The sequence below is a fragment of the Taeniopygia guttata genome, chromosome 7 (genome assembly GCF_048771995.1).
Source record: "Taeniopygia guttata chromosome 7, bTaeGut7.mat, whole genome shotgun sequence".
Taxonomy (NCBI): domain Eukaryota; kingdom Metazoa; phylum Chordata; class Aves; order Passeriformes; family Estrildidae; genus Taeniopygia; species Taeniopygia guttata.
Window position 1 is genome coordinate 22,798,289 of NC_133032.1, and position 22,138 is coordinate 22,820,426.

Below are 22,138 nucleotides of genomic sequence, written 5' to 3' on the forward strand. Positions count from 1 at the left end.
GTCACGATGTGTTCAGATGTTGGAGTGCTTTGAGTACCATGGACATATCGGAATTGTTATTGAGCTCCAGGGGCTCAGCACCTTTGCATTAAGTCAGAGATGAAAGCTATGGGCTTTGGGTGTGCAGTATTTGAGGATGAGTATCAGACACTTTGATGCCCACAGGCCAGGGCTGAGCTCTTGCAGTTTGCCATGGCCACAGCAGCCTGTTAGGGGGTGTCACATGCTGTTGAACTGCGCTCTAGCACACAGCGCTCTCTTAAGCTCTTGGAATGTTTTGGAATCTGGTATCAAACAAGAACCTTCTGAGTCCTTTCACAGCACTGGGACAGTCACAACCATGAGATGCTTGGAGTGCACAGTGTATTCTCATGGACTGCTACCTTGGAGCAGCACTATTTCCTGTAAGTTACTCTGAACCTTAGAATGATGCAGCATCTGTAATACTCCTCAGGTGGGTGAAAATATCCTGGAAGAGGCAGGGAGTGAGGGGAATGATTTATGCAAGAACTTCAGCTGCCTTCCTTCATGGTGCCAAATTGAAGAGAGATGTGGGCACAAGGGAAGGGTATGAACAGAACATTTCTACACATTGCTTTCAGTCAACATTTTGGCAGCAGCTTAGTGTGAAGGATCACCTTCTTAACATTTGTAATTTACAAGCCATGCTAGTAACAGATGTGGCTTCATCTGTCACCATCAACAAATTCAAATACCTCAATTTTGTCATCTTGACAGTATTGCTGAAACTTGAGATTAATCAACATTAAGTAAAAAAATAGAAATAGGGTCAAGGGGAAAAAACCTCAAGGGACAAAACCCAGTACATTCTACCTTTAGGAAACATCAGTACAGCCTCTTTTTTCCTTAATCTGAAACTGATTATTGGTTGCAGGGTACAGTGAAAAACTGTTATTGGTAACTTCCTCTAACAATGAACAAAAATGTCTCTCTGGATTTCCCTTCAGAGCCATGGCAAGGAATTGGAGCCTTTGCCATATCACATGATAAGAAAAGCAGGGAATTGTATTTTATGTACTGGACTGCTATAGTTTAATTTAAATATTTTCAGATTCAATTTAAGACCCAGTCATCTCTTTGACAACTGGCTGCTCTGGTGGAGTATTCCCAGTAACCAAGTTGCAAACACACATTGGTAAACTTGTACTGAAGGGCCAAAACAGAATATTTGAGTAACAAATATAGTCTGTTTGTCTAAGGAAATGAAAATTTTCCTGTCAAGGACAGCAGGATTGGGATGAACAAAATCCTGGTGGCACCTACTTATCAACCCCCTGTACACCACTGAAGGTAAGATGTGACAGGGATAATGCTTTTGAGGACAGAAGCTTTAAGCATACTTGTAAGATAAAGAACAAAACATTCTTTTATTTTCATGAAGGAATTCATGACATGGCAGGATTCTGAGCACAAGAACCTCTTCTCTTCTGAACCTCTTTGACCTGGTTCAGAAGATGCTGGATTTTGTCCCAAACAAGCACTGCTCTTATCGTGCAGTACTTTTCTTTCTTCTCTCCATTGAAAGGCAGAAAGAGGGCCCGGGCTTCTGCAGCTAAGCAGGCTGAGTCATAGAAATCAAAAAAACTTATACACCACTGACTTCTGATTTGGTTATATTTTAAGTGCCTTACTTTTTAGTATGACTTCTTGGATATTTACCAAACATTGACATAAAACTTACTTCATATACAGATGAACCTGGTTTTCAAACTCAGGGGATGTTAGCACTTTTAACATGCAAAAGAGCACCCTAATAGCAAGAAAGTATTATTTTAATTTCATTTTATTCAACAGTCCTTGAATAAGGAAAAAGACTGTGCACTGCTTTGTACCCTGTAATATCACTGGTGCTTTCTTTTTGGATAAGGAGCAGAGACAGCCCTTGGTATTAAGTGTAAGGATGGCCTTTATTTGCTTTAAAAAAATGTTACAAAGTAAGGAAGATCACTGTAGTATTGAACAGATTGCATTGTGATGACAAATTTTTTCATTTATTTTAGTAGGTGTACTCTGGTTACCAGTATTTCAGTTAATGCTCTCTGTTAGCCTCCAACTGTATAGACTTCACGTTTTTCCCCCAATCTCTTGAATTGAACTGTCCTGAGAATTTCCATTAGGAATTAAAATTTCAGGGAGCAGGTAAGTTGTTTGGTTTAGCGTGTGAGCTGCCAGCATAAAAGAATCTCTAAACCTCGAAGCGGGAGGGGTGGTGTTCTGGCTGCCTTGGGCTGCAGCAGCTGTGCATTCACAGAGCAGCACAAAGCAGCCACTCCCCCGCCCAACCCTGCCAGCAGCAGCGCCTGGCTCAGGAAAGCTGCTGGGCAGCTCTGTGTGGAACAGCACTGCTTGGACTTCCATGATGGAAAGGGAAAAGGAAGGCACCCTCAGAGCTGCAAGGGCACCTGACAGCTCCTCAGGAATATGGGCCACCAGCTGTGACAGCCAGCAGGCTCAGAGATGCCACTCTTCATGCCCCACCATGGTAACCAACTCCTGCCACCACAACAGCTTCTTTCCAGCAGTGGGGCTCCCACCTTCCCCAGGAGCTGGAATAGAGGATTGCTTTATGCTGGAAGTCTGGTAAAGGAATGACAAAGTACTTGGGGACATGGACAACCACTGATGGTGGCTATTTGGTGGTACAGACTGCAGTGCCACACAAGCAATAATAGCCTCTTCACTTGGGAGGCTTTTTTATAGTTTAATTTGCAAGCAGACTGCCCTAAGTCTCATTCACCATATCACATCTACTTCAATACAGACAGAAATCCCAATAGATGAAATGGATTTCACCATGGAAGGCCTTATATTACATTATTACAGTAGAAAATACAGGAGGTAGAAGGTAACTGAAAGGACAAATGCAGGTTAAGAGTCAAATCTAACAGCTCCTGTAAGCTACTTGAACATGGTTTTAAAAACTAAATCCAGTATTTCATTAACTATAGAAAACAGTTAAAATAAATTGCCATGAGAGCCCTTATATCATGCTTGATACAGGGAGGTAGGATGTAAGAATCAGAAGGACACATGAGATATGACACTTATCTACAGCTCCTGTTTGCTTTACTGAGGCCAGAGTTTCACAGGTCAGTCACCCTCTTCAGCTTCAGATTCCGACTCTGCAACAGAGAGACCTCATCAGCAGCCTGGCCATGGCTCAGCCCCAGCCCCAAGCTCAGCTGCTGCCCTGCATCCTGCACAACAGCTGCTATTGGATCCACACTAGTCTCAGAGGGGCAATTACCATCCCTCACTCCAAAACACGTGTTATTTGCATTAGGGTTCCCAAAATAAACAATCTCCACATGAGCTAAGCTGCTGGTTACCTTCTTCAGCATTCTTGAGCCATTCAACAAACTTCTTCATCTGCTCCAGAAAAACACTCTTTCCTTTTGCAAGATGGGCATCTTTATACCACTTGAGGATGGGTTCTTCACTCAGAACTTCAGCTGTAAAGGTAGCCAAGAACAGTATTAACACAGTGAACTGCTGAGAACCTGACTGGGCAGCCTTTGCTTCCTCCCCCAGGAACATCATGTACTCCTTCTCCGGGTACAGCTGGAAAGACCTGCACCAGGAGTGCCAGTTTTCAGTTTTGAAATTCAGAGAACCAGGCATTGTGGATGGTTCCTCATGCTGAGAGTTTCCTCAGTACTGTATCCAGGAGCTGCACTTTCACTCCCACTAACAGTCTGGAGTGTTTTAATTTGAGATTGCACACTCTAAGCAAAGGCTCAGTTAACAGCTAAGAAGAGATGCAAATTCTTTTAAAGTCAAAGGTAAACACTTCCTGTGGTGCAGGTGTTTAATTTTAAATTTTGTAAGTACAATACAGTCTTCAGTTTAATAAGTTTCCATAGGTACACAGCATTATTTTTTCAGTACCACCTTTTATCAGACATTTAAAAAGAGCCTAGAACAGCCTGAACACATTGGTGGTCTCAATCTTCAGCTGCTCACTGTCAATGTTTAGAGAACTAAGAAGAATAAACTATCATGGAACTTAACAAAATGACTTAAAAATCTTAATTTAGATTTGTTCTGCAACTCTTAAGCAGACCTACTGTAGACAGGCAGCATCTTTGTCTTGCACTTCCCCATGTGCAAAGGGCCAGCTACACTCACCTTTGCATTTTTACAAACAAGACGTAGAAAATTCTTCATCTGATGAAGTGCAATGTTGTAGCACTGATCTGCCCTGTTTCAGAAGCTTTAAAAAACCCAACCAACCAAAACTAACCCCTCCAAAAAGCCACAAACTCCTGAAACTACAACCCCACAGAACTTACCTTTGTAGAAGAGCACCACTATTTTCTGGAAGGCCTTCATGAAGTGAATGTTGTCATAACAATACTCCTGAATCTTCAACAGAAGAGTCAGCTCTGACTGACCTTGGGTGGTAAAGGCAGCAAGTAGAGGGCTGTATTGCTGTAACAAGAACAACAAATTGGCACACACGGGGCATTTCATATTTACCACTTGACCAAAGCTGGCTTTGCAGTTTCCATCAGCCACTGCTTAGGAAATTTGCAACCACAACCCACCCTAGAGCAGCTCTGCAGCAGTCACTGCCTCTGCTTCAGGCCCTTGGCCTGTAAAACTCCTCACAATGGGGAGAATTCCCCACCTCATTCTGTCTCTGCACTAGCAGGGTTGGTAGCCTTAACATTTAAAAGGGAGCTGCAGACAGAAGGAAAACCAGGCTCTGCCTAAGAGGTGCAGAAGTCGTACTGTAAATTACAATACCTTCAAATGCTTAATGGCTTGCTCTGCTACCAGCTCCTCCTTTTTGTTCCATTCCACTGTGCTCATTACACTTGACCAGATTATGGTTACCACAGTCTGTTCTGAGATGTTGTTTTTCTTCATCTCCTCCTTCACATACAAGATGATCTGCAAGGAGAGTAACAGTAAGCAGAAAGGCTACATATGGCACCAAACTAAATTAAAACTTCTCTTCAGAAGGGTTTAGAATGACTGAACCCAGAAGGGTTCAGAATGGCAACCAACCTTCATCATACAGCAGGATTCATTCAGGACATTAAGAAAAGAGCACAAAGCTAATATCAACTCCCCTACAGTCCTCATTTTAGTTCCCAGTGAGAGCTAAGTTCAGTATGAAAGAGAGACAGGCACAGAAGGCACCTCCACCTTGTCAACAAACACCTACATCCTTGAAGGGATCTCCCCGTGACATCTGCTCCTGCAGTTCCTTCTGCAGCTCCTTCCGAGCTCCTATGGATTGCTGGTTCCGAACATACTCAGAAAGTTCCTTGAGTCCTGCTTCAGTGAAGTACTTGGAGAAGTGTTCAACACTTTGTTTGTTGGCTGGGAAGAGTTCCTGAAAACAAAGTTTACAACTCTTTTGTAAAAGAAATGTGTGTTAAGTACTTTGCTGACAAATGCTGTTCATGAAACTGGTTTATGGAACAGCAGAGTAGTTCCAGTGGTACTCACCATGAGCCTGTTGTCCATGTTTACTTTGCGAAGACTGACAGCCACTGCATTGATATCTTTCTCATTTATCCATGACTTGAACAGCTTGACTGCAAAAGCTGCCGAAACACCTGTGCAATCAGAACAGTTCTATTATTAGTGAAACTCAAAACACAGGGAACCAGAAGGCCTGAGTACAGGGCACCTCGTTTGTCAGACTGTGCTCAGAGCAGCAGCTGTCCTTCCAAATAACCCCAGCACAGTCTGCAGTACCTCTCCCTGCCCAAGGACACTGCAGCCTCCAGCACACTGGACTTTTCCTACAAAGTATAACAGTATAACAAAGTCTCCCCTGTACAAAACTCAACTCTTCTTGCTGCAATTTAGGAAGTAACCTAAAGACATGACACACATTTTGCATCCTGAAAGGTCCCTCTCCAAAATACAGTGGTGCCTTGCTGGGCAACGCTAGTGATGGCAGCCCCCAGTGTCATGCAGGGAAGTCCTACACACAAGCTTTCTCAAGAAACTCATTTTCTGAAGTCTTAAAAAAATCTTCCAGGTTCACAGGGGCATCACATTTATCTTTGCTAATCCTGTAGTCAATCTATCACCAGAGGAAGCTTGTGAGCTGCAAGGATGTATTGTCATCACAGTTTCCACCTACTCCCTTCCTAAGGGAGGAGCTGGGCCACACTTACCTTCTTTAACCAAGTTCTCATTGTAGAGACTGTTGAGAATTGATGCATTGAGTGTCCCATTGGCAAGCAGAATACCCGTCAGCATGGCCAGTTTGTTCCGCTCAGATTCTGAGAACCCTTTCAGGAACAGCAGCAACTGCAGGACAAGTAAGAAGAGCTGTATAAAACTACCACCTCTCACTAAACTTTGGCTAGTGCCTCTGTGTTTAACACTTTTATTTCATCAAGCTAGCAGAAGCACTAGTCACTGGTAGTCATGCAAGCCAGCCATTCTTCTATGAGCAACTTTAAAGGGTTGTATTTTAATCATCCATTTTATGATGTAACGCTTCTACAGAATGATTAGCTAGCAGAATGTGAAGGTTTATTTGTCTGCTGATATAAAAACATTCCATACCTTTTTGACTTCATCTTCAAAGCCTTTCTCTAAGTACTTGTAACGCCTGATTAACTTGTTAAAAACCTAGAAAGACAGTACAGTAGCTTTTGCTGTGAACTATCACTTGATTAGAATTTCAAAAAAACAAGTTCAGTAAAATAGGTCTGAACTCTTTAGAGTACTTACTACATCCAGTGTGCTTAAAGCCATGCATTATTTTTACGTTAACTTACAATTACACAAACGTTTAACTTTTGACCATTAAACAGCTTTAAGTTAAATTGTCCTAATTTCAGAACTAACCTGAGCAAATGCTTGCATGGTTTCTAGGTCTTCCTGTGCTGCAAACACACAGACGTTTGTGCGTGTCATGTCATCTGCCAGGGTCCCGCCCGGGGCTGCAGGAGGATTTCAGCATTAGTAGTGCTACTCCCAGTGAGAGCACTGAGCAGTCTCCACAGCAGAACTCCAGCACCCATAACATGCAACACGTTGTCCTGTCATGAACTCAATGATCTGATCACCAGAGACATTTCCCTCTGCTCCACTGCTGCACCAGAACTTTAAAAGCAGCTTAGATTTGAACATTTAACTATTCTGTTCCACTACTGCTTAGGGGATTGACAACATGTCTTGTTTTCATGTGAGTAAGTCAACAAGGCCATGTGAGCTCCTTTTCCCTTAAAGGAAGCCACTGAAGCTGCTTAATTTCAGCAAGTGTCTTTTTGGTGTCTGCTGCAATAGTGCTGCTTCGTGCCTTTTATGTGGCAGAGTAAGTCACAACAGTAGACTGAAACATGTAGAGACACACAGTTCAAAATTCAGTGCTGCAGAGATGAGCTTAAAACTTTAGTTATTTAGGCTGCTTCACTAATGAAGGTGCTTTCAGGTCACCAGCTTCACTGCCAGAACACTTCATCATCAATTTCTATGCCATTCTACATACAGTGGAGAACTTTTGTTATGAATTAGCCAGAAACATGACTTTAAAACCAGAGATTAGTATTTCTAGTAGTAATATTAAAAGCTGGTAAGACAACAGGATGTCAGTTTTTATTCTGGCCTCCTCTGCCTGAAACTTAAAGCTGTTCTTCTTAGCTACCTGACACAGACAGGGAGTTGAGTAAAATACCCCATATCACCATTAACACAGCAGGATGAACTGGTTAAGACTCCTGAATGGAAACTCGCATATTGTAACAATTACAGTATGTGCTTACCTGGTTGGCGAGCATCTTTGCTCTGAACACAGAGTGTGTACCTGAGTTTGCAAGACTTTTCATCATCACATATCACTTCCTCAGTCCCTGTGTTTTCTGCCAACTTGACCGCCCTCTCATTTCTCAATCCCTGATGTGTGCTAGAGCCCATGACCTCACTATTGTCAACAACAAATCATTTGTAACAGCATGTGAAGACTAAGCACTTCAGATTCCTCTGCAAACAAGTTTCCTTTCCAAAATAACAGGGCAGGATGCACAAATCATAGGATCATGTCAGGATCTCTAAGGGCAACTATTGGTCTTGTTACCACAGACCAGGCACCTGAAACAAGCATTCATCCATCTCTCATCCTTAGAAGTGATCTTGACCAGAATCAAGATCTACTCCTGGTAAAAAGGTAAAAAAAAAAAAAAAAAAAAGAAAAAAAACCCACCAAAACCAACCAAACAAAAAAAAAAAACAACCAAAAAACTAACAAAAGAAACAACCAACCAACAAAAACTAGACAAACAAACTAAACCAACCACATCCACCACACCCCAAAACCCAAAGTACTTTCTTCTAAGCAGAGTTTGTACACTCTACACTTCAAGGAATGCAAACAGGCTCAAGTAAAACTGAGGCAGGTTAGAGAGAGTATTGGAGCTCAGGTACCAAGATGATCAGGTGTTTTACCACAGATTAACTTAAACCCTGTTCTACACACTCAATGTATAGAACGATCTTTAGCAGAGATTTTACACTGAAAAGAAATGCTGCTTTTGCAGAGTGAAGTGAATGAAGCTGACAGCAGTCACATCACAGGGACTTACCCAGCATTCCACCAGCCACCAGGATGTCAAAAAGTGTTTCTGCATAGCGGCGATAATCAAGTTTTGCACCAGAAGCATCAAGAAACTTTGCTACTGCCTCCAAGTCAGTGCCAGTTTCAGTTAAACCTTGAATAATACAGTCCTGGAACTGAGTAGGGTCAAACCTCTCTTTTTCATCTGTAAAGCAAAGTGTTGAAATAAGATTTCCATTAAGAGTTCTTTGTGATGATCATTACTTGGCTCTAATAAAGCTTACCTGACATCTCAGTTTGATTCTTATACCCCTATTCTCATGTTAGATCACTCCCTCCAAAACCAGAGACTTAGCTCATGCTGGAAGGCAGTTTTTAATACACACCCCTATAACTCTGTACACTTGACTCCATTACTCATGTTTTATCTCAGCTTTTTGGGCCTCTCTCTGTTTCAGATGAAATCTTGACTGACAAACCACATACCATTATCGCACCCGAGTCACCTGGAAATTCGCGTTTTGGCTATGAAGACCATCATCCCCTCATCTTAACCTGCAGCTAAGTGAGTTTGAGGCAAAACTTTTCCTCAAGTTCTTGGGGGAAATATAGACATTTGAGGTAACTTAATGGCCTTAACTGCAGATCTATTTAGCATCCTTTGCTGTCATTAAGCAGAACGCTCCTGATATATCTTCGTACCTGATACATCAGCTGATCACTGCCTTGTTTTTACTACAGGTAGGGCATAGTCAACATGCAACAAATCCACCCATGTAACTAACAGAAAGTCTTAAAGAGGTCTTCAATTTTTCCTCATCTCAATTTGTCCTTAGATTGTGGAAATCATGAGATGAAAAGCTTACAAGGATAAGAGAACTCAACTGTAGATCTTGTTTTGAGTGCTGTCTACAACATCTTAGCCAATTCTGTGAGCAGCCTAGTAGGGTATACTGGTGTCCAGTGTCAATGCAAGTATCAACACACTGGTAAAAGCTGGGTGCCAGTTTGGAAATACTGGATCAGTTATTTTCCAGGGCAGAAGCATGGAGCTCATTGTTCTGGAAGAGTTGCTTCACAGCCAAACTATGGTTAAATGCTTAAAAAAAGACTAAACACCTGGCTGCTAGTATTTAATCTGCTGGACAGACCACAGCAAACTCTAATAGTCAAGAGATTTTTGAGGTGTTTTGACATTCAAGCAGATTCTACAAATCCAAGTGTGCTTCTGCATGTACAGCATGCCTAAAGCTGCCTGTTAGAGCTGGGACATTGCTGGTGTACAAGTAAAACTGTACTGAACAGGAACTCTAAGAGCATCCCCACTTCCTCTTCAGGCTGGAAAAATCCTCCACCAAAACACTAAGTTACTTATCACACCTCTTCAGTCACTAACTCTTCTTATGTAGAGTGTGAGAGATGGTCCGACAGACATAGACGGACAGATGTAAGAGTTACAGGTCTTTGCATATCCCATCCTTTGGGGTTTTTTTGGATGTTGACTGGGGAATTAGGTGGGTGAGTGGATTTGTGGGATTTTGTTGTGATTTCTGTCAATTTAAAAAAATTTAAAAGAGGACAATGTAACTTTTATCCAGTGGCTAAGACTAAAATTCTTACCACATTAGATGCTCCTCATATGTATGTATTAACCTGCAAGAAGCCTGTGTTGGAGTTCCCCTCTAATTCAGTGGTATTAGATCCTTCTGCTTGCAGGCTAAACACACTCAGGACGGTTCTAGAATGGCCATCTTTTAGGCAAAGGTTATCACAGTAAATTTAGCAACGATTCTGACTGCCAAGTATTTTTTATTAGTGCAGAGAAAATTCCAGTCAGCCTCAAGACTCTGCACTTAGTGTGATCTCACATAAAAAATTTATGGCAAACACATGATGGCACTGGTTTGTTTACTGACAGAAACCGACGTTTTCCCGTACACACAGCGCTGGCAGCCGGTCCTGGCAGCGGGCACGGTGTGGCAACTCACCTCTTTTTCTGGTTTTAAAACGCTGGCCCGATAGTGTCGGCTTCTGCGGCTTTTGATTATTCATAAAAGACACCCTACAAGGAAGCAGAGATACCCGTGAGGCCGCTGCGGGCAGGGGCCGCTCCTCCCTCCAGCTCCCGGGCGTTGGGCGGCTGCGGGCGGCGCCGGCCCCCGCCCGGCTCCCGGCACGCACCGGGCTCCCCGGGCGGAGGCGGCCGCAGGGCGGAGCCGCGGCCCGCGCGGTGCCGGTGCCCGTGCCCGTGCCCGCGCCTCTCGGCCCCGCCGTACGGCCCGAGCTGGCCGTGCCTTCGCTGCCGCCACCGCTGCCCCGCTCCCGAGTACCCGTGCAGGGGAGGAGGAAGGGGTACACCACCTCCCTCCCCCGGCCTCCACCGCAGCGCGGCCCTTACGGCCCGGGCTGCCGCAGCCGGCCCCAGCCAGCCGCCCGCCACCCGCACCCGTCTCCTCACCGACTTTAAGGCAGAGAGAAAATGCCCGAGCGGCCCGGAGCGGAGACGGGCAGGAACGGCAGCGAGGAGCGGCGGCAGCGAGAACTCTGCGAGCGGAACCGACGCCAGAGGAAGAGAGGCGGGCCGCGCTGCGCTCCACCCCGCCCCGCCCGAGAGGATGGAGGGAAGGGGCGGGGAGCGGGGCCGGCTCTCTCGGGGCCGCACGTGCTGCCGGCTCCCGGGGAGCTCTTCTCTCCAGAGGAGCTTCCCGGCCGAGCCCTTCCCCGCGGCTACCGCGGCCGGGACCCAGCGCCTGGTGCTCCCCGCGCTCCCTGCGGCGGAGCCAGCCCGGCACCGCAGGGACACCTCCCCTCTGGCCTGATCTGCGGCCCGCGGAGCGCGGCTGGCAGCACGGGGTTCTGCGGTGCATCGAACTTCAGTACCATACCTGCTGTGCTACTTGACCCTAGATTTGCTTTGCAGTTGTGATAATGTCTTGTTTCACATCCTGGTGGTGACAGCACCGTACAAGCACTTAACGTACTCTGGTGTGTGCAGACAGGACCATCAGTTACAAGCTGTGCCGGTCTGACACATAGCAAAGTCCCTGGGCTCCAGAAGTGCAGCCCTTCTCTACTGCCGTTTAAACACGGGTTCGTTCACTAGCAATCGCCTCAACAGCTCTCATCCTACCTTCAGGCTGTAGGGCAGTCTGTGTGCTAGCAGACCGTATAAAACACACCCACTGTGTTAGTGGAGGCCCCTTAAGGACTACGTAAAAGAGATGGACTGCCAAACACACAGCAGCACAGAGCTGGAGAAAACATGGGGAATATTCTCCCTGCTGGTGCAGGACGGGAGATGCAACTGCAGCTCAGTTCTTTGCTCCCCATAAGGCCAACCCATTAAACCAACTTAGAGAACACGAGCTTCCTTCTTGACTGTATGCAGCTGCAAATTTCCACCAGATTTGAGTGCAATGTTGCTGTGACTAAAGCTCTTGAAATTACCAATTATCAGGTGTATAAATGGAACAAATCACTGGGCTGCAATAGGGAAAACACGATCATTCTCATTGCCAGTAGGAGCCAGATTTCATCTCATACCATTTTTGTTACTCTTTTGTTCTTGAAACAATACTGGTGATAGATCCCAGTGCCATGAAATAGCAGTACAGTGCCTTACAAGTTTTAGTCAAGAAACATTTTTGCAGATTGCATTTAACAGCCCAATGAAATCCCCAAAAAATTAATTCAAAATATCCAAAATACTAATTCAAAATATAAAAATACTAACAATTATAATACTAATTATAATAATACTAATAATACTAATTCAAAATACTAATTAAAAAATACCACATTCAGAGGAAGCATTTTCACCTTAATATTAGCAAATATTTGTCCATTAATTCTAAAGTCAAGACACTGCTTACATTGGTGCTCATTCTAAAATGAGAGCATTTGTCTAAATCAATTAAAAAGCCAAGACAATTAATTAAAAAGCTAAGAAGAAAAATCAGAAATTATTAAAATCACATTTTAATGAAAGAAAACACAAAGATATAAAAGGTCAGCTCCCTAAAGTCTTTAATATGACAAAACTGCAAAGCTCATTACCAGTTGAGCTTTTCCCATTAGCTGTAGTTTCTCACAATTTACCAAGAGAAAGGAACAGGAAAATGTTACCAATGTAAAGGGATAAGATATTTTTTTTATCTCTACAGATTTCGATTAAATGTGACTTATTTGAGGGTGTGTGCAGGTCACACTCTCTTCTATACAATGTTAATTTAAGCCTGCACTGTTATCAATGAAGTAAATGAAAATAAATTTGTGTTTATGTAAATGAGCCCAGGATATGAACTAATGCAATAACTGTTGAGCATCTCCAGAGTTGTTTCTTAGGCTAGTGTTTGGGTACAGAATGATGTTGTTAAGTATATTCTCACTGTTTTATGGCTTTGAACTATCAACGCTGAATATTGATTTGTATACATACCTATACTGGCTCAGCTCAGCCATTTCCTTTTATCACTCTCAAATACCTTTACACTTGTTTCTCAGACTCCTCTCCTCATGGGCAAATGTTCCATCAAGATTCATACAGCTGCCACTGGATCACTTTAAAACCTCATTTCCAAAACAATGTCTGTCAGAGTGCCAGTTGTTTGGCACAGCTGAGTTAAACTGTGAGCTGCCACACCTACAATGAACTTGTGTTGTCACGGTTCCCCTCTCAGCCCTCCTCTCCACCTTTCCCTCTTGGTCACCTGCTGCACATCTGCTCTGCACAGCTGCTGATGGTTGCTATGGGCAACCTCCCCTCTGTTAGGAAAACAGCTGGTACTGGGATCCTGTCCTGCTGCTTAACCCTTCCTCCCTCCAGTATCACTCCCCCACCTTGTGCCCTCACCTCACCTGGGATGAATGCATCACCTTTGTCCTGCTTCACCATTTTGCTGGAAAGAAGGGGCAAAACTGTGGGTAAGGCAGAGGAGAAGTGAGTGATGACAAGGCAGTGAATAGCAGTGATTATATCCCACATCTGGGAGAGGCAAGAGTTGACAGTGGTTCAAAGAGATCTGATGATGTGGAGCATTCTAGAACAGTCCCGAGTGTGTTTAGCCTGCAAGCAGAAGGATCTAATACCACTGAATTAGAGGGGAACTCCAACACAGGCTTCTTGCAGGTTAATATATACATCTGAGGAGCATCTAATGTGGTTAGCCACTGGATAAAAGCCACTGAGGTGGGCTGCCAGGAAGCAGAGCCAAACTGGTGCATTACTGGGGTGGTAATATCTCACTGCCTAGAAATATGTGGCAGTATATAGTTTTAGAATTCCTGTTTTACTGAAATAGTGATACATTTCCCATCATTAATTTGTACAGTGTCTCATTCTGATCCTTGGGATTTTCATATGCTGAAAGAACAGAAAAATTCAAAGATAACAGTTGTTACTCTCAAACTGAATGTAGAAGTGACAAAATGGTACCACTTGTGATTGGCTCCTTGTTGCAGGTATTTTCAAAATTGCATGTAAATTGTTTCATGTTCTTGAGGTAACTCAGAACTGTTCCAGTGTAGCATGAACAGGATAAGAGAACTGGTACTTATATCTTGTTCTACCAAGATGGTGTCATATATATATGTGTGTGTGTGTGTGAGTATGACAGTTCTCATTCTTTCTGTCAGGAATGCTTGCAGTCAGTAAGTGGCTGAAGGAATCATCTGGTTGTCTGATCCTTAGGAAATCAGTACTAATCTATAATCTAAGTCCATGGCTTACAGGTTCCAGGTCTGTCTTTAGGAAACCAAAATAAAATATAAAAAATCATTTTGCTAAGGAAAAAAAAACCTTACTGTATTTTACAAATGCATGTTCCTTATCAGCTACACAAATGTCATTGCACACACATATCTCAATTTTCTCAAGTTATAAAAGGTTGGGAAATCAACCAACTTATCTCTAGTGAACAGTGGCATTCTTGTAATTGAACAGGTAATTAAGCTCATATCTCCATAGCACAGGTGAGGTCTCAGACTGAAAGGCTCAGATTATAAGAACTGACATACAAGGTTCCAATATACAATACAGTTTAATAAGACTGCATTGAATTGTGGGGGCCATGATGTTTGCAAAGAAAGCCTACAGTTCTTAGTGCATTCCTGGAGATAGTACATCATCTCCTGGTAACTGGTTAACAAATTCATCTTTATTTAAATTCTAAGTTGTTAACAAGTTTGTTCATTACACTTAGCCCATGAAGGTTCTTGACTTTGGTTATGACTTCTATGAATATAAGTTTTATCACTTACAAACACTGCTGGATATCCTGCACAAAAGGAAGCAGAAGTGGATGAATGCAAAATTCCCAGCCCCAGCCAGGTTGAGGTAGGGGTCTTTAGCTGGCTGCTTTTGGAAGAGAGGGGCCTGCAGGTCTGCCTGATGTAATTTGTGTCCCTTTTCAAAGAGAAATTTTCAGCCTAGAGCACAACAGATTTGTTCAAATTCAGGCCCATGGGGCTTTTTAAATTGAAAGCTTTAATTAATGGACCTTTAATTAATGAACCTTGACCTAGTTTCATCAGATGTTTCCTATGTTCCAGTCTCCCAAAGTGTTTTTTTTAGTTTGTTTTCAGACTTGATATACATTGATGAGAGAATGGCTAGTAAAATCTTGTTCTTTATTTCATATTTGCTCCTGTGCTTTACTACTTTACGTTTTTTTATTCCTTTTTTTTCCTCTTTAACTTATAAACAGAAATTTGGGCCCAGTGACAAGGTATTAAGCAACTCCAGATGTATCTCCTTTTACAGTGCCAAAGGATGAGTGCAGTGGAAAACCTGTGAGGTGGCTATTGTCAGGAAACAATGTCATCATTGCCATCTTGCCCTGCTTTCTGCAGAAGCACTTGTGTAATCATTGTTGGCTGGGACTGATATGGGGAGGGAAGTTGGTTCCTGTCTCATTCTACAGAAATCAGCACTCTCCAGCAGGCTACTGCTCTGTCCTGCCAACCCTTGGAGTGAGGGAAGTACAGGACATGGGAAGAGCAGATTGAAGGCATTACTCTGGGAAGACACAGACAACTCAAGGGGGAGGGTGCATTTTCTTGCCATCCTCATATTGAAGAAAGCAGAGGCAAAGCACACCAGTGGTTATCCAAATAACTTCAGTGACTCTGGAAGAAATTTGAATAAAAGGGCATAGTCCACTAGTTGTGGGTTACGTGTTCCATCTGTGTGAGAGAAGATATGGCATGTGAAAACCAGCCAGAGTTGGTACTGTATTGCACTTCCAGAGAGGCTAATAGTCAGGTAATGGATACCAAGAAGAATATGAAATACATATGCTACTGACATACATCACAGTCCCATTCCTTGTCTTATGGTTAATACAAGACTTAACCAAAAATGAATTTTTCCTCCTTTCTCTTCCCAAACCAGTTCTAAACCTATTCTAATCATAACCAGAGTTGAACAGTATCTTTGTGAGCAATATCTTCAGCAAAATTAAAAATATAAGCAATCTCTCTCAGAAGCAGTCATCAGCCAAACTCTACCACTCATGCAAGAATCCACAGAAAAGCCAACTCCTCAGGTCTTCTTTATCCAAACCACAGTGAACCATAAACCCTGTTCTGGAGGGTTTTAGGGTGCTCAATTCTTACACCTTACCACCATCACTTACCAAATTGATTTCAGTGCTGTCACTGTTTACCTATTTATTTTTAATGTGAGGATTTAGAAGTCAAAAGTAAGAGTTTGCTACAAGATGGATCTTGAATTACCTTGCAGAGCTGGCTTTATGTCTGAGAAGTGGCTCATATTCAATTCTGAGTTACATATTTATCATCTGCAGATAGGATAGGGCAGTTAGGATGCTGGCAGTATTCCAAAGGAAAAAAAAAAAACAAAAAACGGATGGATGGTTCTGCTTTTTCTGGATATTGCATGGGATCTAGGATGATAGCTTTTGATTCATACAATTCATCAGGGTACTCTAAGGACTGGGGAAGGCTGGTGCTGGGTTAGGATTTCAGAAGAGGAGAATTTTGGTTTCCTGCTGTGTCTTGATAGTCAATAAAATTATATTGATTTGCCTCAGAAGAAACTATTAACCAGTAACTGGGAAAAATACCTTCTCATGTCACTCACTTTTTATTTTCCAAAGGTAGGGTGCTGTCTACCAGTGATTAACACATCTATATTCCTTTTCAGGACAAAATGGAGTGGACACCCACTCCTAAAAGGAACATTAGAAAAATCCCCATTTGTTACAGCCTTTTGATGCAAATTGCAAATGACATTACATGTACATAGCCAAACTCCTAGTGGTGCCAATAAATCAGCCCATTCTACGTTTTAGTTTCTTATTAACCTACCATGTCTGAGGTTAGGCTGATTCAGCAAGTTCTTCTTGTGGGTTTTTTTGGGTTTTGTTTTTTATTGTGTGTGTGTGTTTTTTTTTTTTTTTAATTAACTTACTTGTTGGCTGCCACAGCTGCAATTACAACAAAGAGTGATGGTTTAGTACCTTCCCCCCAAATGCTCCACCAACACATTTCACATGGCACACATTTTTTTTTTTTTGGACTGGAGGTTTAAAGCTGAAGCCACCAATTCCTCCAACAGTGAACATCCAGAATTCTACCTATCAAGATACATATTAAAATTGCCTATTTTCTGTGACTAATTATGTATTAAAAGCTTTCAGGTTTAAGACTCCAGGGTAGAAAAATAGAGTTGGTATAGGAACAAACAAACAAAAAAAATTCAAACTACTAAAAATGCCAATAAAAGCCACAATCTAGTCTTTAAAAGAATAGCGGAAAAGTAAAAACAGCTCTGTAAACTAGTCTGATTATCTGATTGCAGATATGATAATCCCTATATAGAACTGCATGTTGCATCTGCAGCTGGAGATAAAGCATGCACTAAAACAGCAAGCCAAATGGAACCAAGGGATTGTTTACAGCACACAGTCAGTGTCATTAAAATACTGACATTGCATTTTGGAAATACCTCCTCTGACAGTGCTTCCAAAGATGTAAATAGAGGATTAACTTGTCAGCCTGACAAAAAGAAAAGCTTAAAGCCAGTTGGTCCAAAATTAAAGGACCTCTTATGGGACAAGTTGGTTTTGCAGAGGCAAATGATTTCTTTTTTGAAAAAGTGAGGTATTTGTAATAATGTCAACATGTAGATTATTCACATTTAAATGTCTTATTATGTGTGACTAAAACTAGCACCTTCTATTTATCTGAGGACAGATATTTCAGTTTCACAAAAACATCAGGTTTTCAAGGTCTGTAGGAACTCAGTTATGTTTGAAATAACAAATGTCAGTAAGGCCTACCATTAGTTCAGGAGAAAATATAAATTCCTGTACTGGATCCATGGGTGGGAATTGTTTGGGATTGCAAAGACTGGAAAGGATCTGCAAAGAAACTGAAAGGGGGTGGGGGAAGAATGCACACAGCCAGATTAAGTTGCAAGTCTGTCAATAGATGAGATTCTTTCCTAGGGTGACGAGGAGTTTTGACACTTTACAGGTTGAGTTGCACTCAACAATTCAGGATGTCCAAATTGAATTTTTAATCTTTAATTCTGTTAAATCTATTCACAGATTACAACAGGAGGATATCAGACTGATCACTCTTAAACCTTTGCATGAAATACATCAAGCCTTAAGAAAGATCTTCCAGTATTTCCTGAAACTGGTCATAACAAATGTGTTGCAGCCACACTGGGTGCAATGTTTACTGTGGGAAAATGCAGTGCTGGATTGTATAGCTATATTCTGTTCATCAACTTATCTTTCTGTTCATAACTTACCTTTCTGCCAGTCACAAAAAATATTTGCTTATCTGAATGTTGAAAGCAAGCCATGCTCTTGCATCAAAATACAGCTTTATGCATCAAGACAAATGAATTAAATACTGTATGCTCCTAAATATTGACCGAGTTTGCTTTGTCCTGCAGAATTTAATTTGATGCTCAGTCTCAAAATAAGCAGGTGGGGATGAGCCAGTGCAACATTTGCCATTTCTCAGTAATTAATGCACGTTCAGATGCTGATGCACCACCTCCTACTCCCCACCCTAACTCTTCTCTGGCGACTTGAAATAATCTGCAAAGAAATTGAGCTCCTCTGATTCTAACCCTGTAACATAAGAGATAATAGTGAGGGGGAACTTCTGGGTTTGAGCCACAACTTCCAAGTCTGTTTATTCTGTTTATTTCCAGGTCTGTATATTATCCAGTAACTGATGAATTTAGAATACACAGCGTGCCTGAAGCTAAAACCAAGGACATTCAACATTACCCTCTTCTCTACAGTGGCTAAAAGCAAAGGTGTGGAGCCACAGTTCTTGTTTTGGTATAACCTGAACTATAATTTTTTTTTTCTGCAGAATGGCCAAATTTTAACAAAATCGACTTTATTACTATACACAGATTTAAAATTTCCATCTGGTTATCTCTATGCCATGCCAGTTCTATGCCCTTTCTGCTGTGGGCACCATATTCAACACATGCTGTGTTCTTAAAGAGGGAAATCCCAAATCCTGATTTGGGATTCTAGATTCTCATCCATTTCTATGTATGCATGTCCAGGAAAAAAAAAAAAAAAATCTTTAAATGCCTTGTTGCAGCCGGCCTTTTCTTTTTTTTTAAGGGGAATTATGGATATATCTTTTAAGTGTTCATTGTATGTACCTGTCTTTTGTTTAATTTACTATTTTTACATTTTACAGGAAAGCTGTCTGTATTACATGTAGAGTGAGTGAAGGCTTGCAGAACAAAGTAGCCAGTCACTGATCTTCTACCACTCCTACTGGAAGGCAATAAGAGGATTCTCAGCCGAGATAAGCTGCTGGTTTTGTGGCTATCCCCTAACACACCCTTGAGAGCTAACACAACACAAGCCCTGGAGTGATGTCAGTCACTAGGTCCCTGTAGGAAAATGCCCCAATGGGTCCTGCCAAGTGCATCAGTAGCAACCACTGCAGTATTCCTCGTGCATTGTAGGTACAACAATGCAGGCTCAAAGGCCTAAGAACAGAAAGAACCAGACCAAACCCTTGATTTTGGCAGTCCAGTATCTAATTTACAGGCTAACCCTCCAAACCAGAACCTAGTACTTACGTTAGGTGTTTAGGCTTTCACCACATGGAATGGACCTGCTGAGAGTAGACTGCTACAGGAACATTGCTCTCATGAAGAAAATCAGTACAAAATTCTTCTGAACCATCTCCAGTTTGGGTGTAACTGTGCAGCTACAGTGCACATTCATGTGTCAATAGCCATCCAGTAAGTCAGTGCCTTTGAAGCCTAACATTTCTGCTTATCTACCTCCCCGTAGATAAGAATACTTCTTTCATAATATCCCATGTAGCCATATTATCATATGTCAAGATGGTCAATTGCTGAAATTCCTAACTTCCAGGAAGCTTTTCAAACACTTAAAAGCCAGCAGACAGCTTAATATGCTTCAGACCCAGAAAACTCAATAACCCATATTTGCTACATTTGCATAATTTACCAAGGCAACTAGATGAAAGAGCCACTTGTAAAGTGGCAGGGAGGAATCTTTTTTAATAATGACTGAGAAGGAGACAAGATTTGCAGTGCAGAAAACGAAGTGCAGGTCTAGAATGTGATGAATTCTTGGAGTGTGAACACTTCAGTACTGCAAGTGGGAAGATATCACTGCCTGCAAGGTTTGGGCAAGATTTTTACAAGATTTGACTTGCCTGGAATGAACAAGCACCTGTGCTGGTGCATAGATACATAGGACAACAAGAGACAAGAGATCTCCCCCCCCAGTTCAGTAGATCTGTAGGCTCTCTGTTTCAGTATGTCCCAGAATTCACACATATTTCAGGCTGTTATCAACATGTGGGGTTTCAAGCTGTCCTTGACAAACTCCTTAAGTCCTGTAAGGACTTAAACCCTTTTGTAAGGACTGGTGCCTGTCTCAAAACACTGTCCCCTTAAGACAATGGAACCCGAGATAAGTACAATTGGCACAGCAGGAAGGAGCTGATTCCATACCTAACAGAGGTTAAGGTTTGGTTAGCATCCAGAAAAGAATTCCCCCTGTGACAAAATATGGGAAAGGAAACAAGTGCTTATACACATGCTATCTCAAATGATTGGAATGGCATGTATAACCCATGCCCCATGGAAATCCAGGACCTGGACTGTAGAAAGGTAGTTCTTCCAGAAGAGTGACTCTGGGATTATTGACTTTAGCACATGGTCTCATTTGCACCTTAGGTGGGGCAGAGGCATCTCTGTAACACCAAACAGTAAAACTAAGATGATGTTTCAAATCAGAAAAATTAATTGTAGCAGCAGCATTCACATTTAATTTATTGACTTCTAACAACATATAAAAGCCAAATTAATACAAAGAAAGTGAAGAAACTTAAGTAAACCCAAAAGGGCTTCAGCTGCCTAAATCACTTTCAGAATCACTTCCAATGATTACAATTACTAGTGCCTGCCTGGTCTCAAGCTACTGTATATCTTCCGGTCCTGTACTCTCCTGTGCCATGTCTCTACTGTCTTATGACATCTAAAATGGTCCAGACACCTCTGTTTAGCAACTGCATTTCACCAACTCATCATGGTTACAGAGAGAAAAAATGAAACAATAAAGATTTCATATCTTAATAGTCAATGCAAAAGCTGTTAAAGTGACTGACCTGATTTCTGTCACAGATACACTGTCAGCTTAACAAATGGAGGGAAGACAAGAGAAATTGTGGAACACAGAGGCAGTGAAATAATAAGAGCCTGCAGGCTGACATGCCGTCCATTCTCCCATTCAAAACACACTGAACTCTGTCAATTTTCCCATTCTGTTCAGAGGCTTTTGGCTTGCTGCATGAGATAAAGAAGGCTTCTGGTGGAAATTGCAACTGTCAACTTTTGTGATAAAATTCTATATATCTAGACCAGCCATGGCCACTTGCCTAGCATAGCAAAAGAGAATCATAACTCTTGTTTCTTGCATGTTTTTAACACAAAAATAGCTGTGCCAAAAGATTGTAAACCAGCTTTACTAAAAGTCAGAACATCACTTCTGGTCAAAAAGGCTCTGAATCCAACAAACAAGGTTCTGATTCTTTGACAACATTCTCTGCACTCACAGTTCACTGCAAGACTCAAATCTAAATTAGAAAATTAGCTGAAGCTATTATAAAATCATTTATCATATGAAGTTGTTTAGTGTAATATGTGGCAGTAAGTTATCTAGCATACCTTTACACTTCATTCTAACTTTCTTCTTCTGCAGCATTTGAGCTGTGCTGATCAGCAGATATTTTTTGTTGAAAACATATGGTTAACATACAAAGGATTTATTTCTGACAATTAAATTGCAGTCATTTAAGCAAAATACTCTAATAAGTACACTGGAGAAAGAATGAAGATAAGAATGTAAGATATAAAGTGCATATTTTTGGTAGCTGATTCTATTAAGGAAAAGAGAAAATACATTTATCTGTGTGTTGATTAGTATGTCTTGGGGCAGTAAATCAGTTTTCCATTCCAGTCTTGTGCACTATGGTTTGTCATTCACACAGATGTGGCCCAAGGAGGAAGCTTCATTGTTTTCCATCTAAGAGATAAGCAAG

The 22,138-nt window shown here is 41.9% G+C and overlaps 2 protein-coding genes and 1 long non-coding RNA gene across 8 annotated transcripts in view; 1 reads left to right on the forward strand and 2 right to left on the reverse strand.

Annotated features, from left to right (window-relative positions):
• Nucleotides 1-1,909: 1,909 nt before the first annotated feature.
• Nucleotides 1,910-11,162, reverse strand: BZW1 (basic leucine zipper and W2 domains 1). 2 transcript variants are annotated; one of them, XM_012574973.5, is made up of 12 exons: nucleotides 11,007-11,162; nucleotides 10,537-10,610; nucleotides 8,577-8,753; nucleotides 6,844-6,938; nucleotides 6,559-6,624; nucleotides 6,162-6,297; nucleotides 5,482-5,591; nucleotides 5,195-5,365; nucleotides 4,771-4,917; nucleotides 4,314-4,452; nucleotides 3,351-3,473; nucleotides 1,910-3,143 (listed from the first exon to the last, which is right to left on the reverse strand). In XM_012574973.5, exons 2-12 carry the CDS (start codon nucleotides 10,598-10,600, stop codon nucleotides 3,112-3,114), a joined length of 1,260 nt encoding a protein of 419 aa, XP_012430427.1. In that variant the 5' UTR covers nucleotides 10,601-10,610; nucleotides 11,007-11,162; the 3' UTR covers nucleotides 1,910-3,111. The 2 variants fall into 2 exon arrangements, with proteins under 2 accessions (XP_012430427.1, XP_030133601.1); XM_030277741.3 differs by lacking the exons at nucleotides 10,537-10,610; nucleotides 11,007-11,162 and having other exon boundaries at nucleotides 6,933-6,938; nucleotides 8,577-8,654.
• On the forward strand, nucleotides 8,749-21,196 carry LOC140684580 (uncharacterized). The gene is made up of 4 exons (XR_012057019.1): nucleotides 8,749-9,113; nucleotides 13,879-14,008; nucleotides 18,741-18,873; nucleotides 19,250-21,196. It is a non-coding gene; the product is annotated as an uncharacterized lncRNA (long non-coding RNA).
• The window catches only part of AOX1 (aldehyde oxidase 1), a 38,952-nt gene continuing 37,657 nt past the window's right edge, over nucleotides 20,844-22,138 (reverse strand). For all 5 annotated transcript variants that reach the window (XM_072932389.1, XM_030277724.4, XM_030277723.4 and 2 more), the window contains one exon: nucleotides 20,844-22,122. Coding sequence is in view for 1 of the 5 variants with exons in the window: in XM_030277723.4 (XP_030133583.3) it covers nucleotides 22,066-22,122 (57 nt within the window). In the remaining 4 variants the exon portion in view is untranslated. The remainder of the gene's footprint in view (nucleotides 22,123-22,138) is intronic.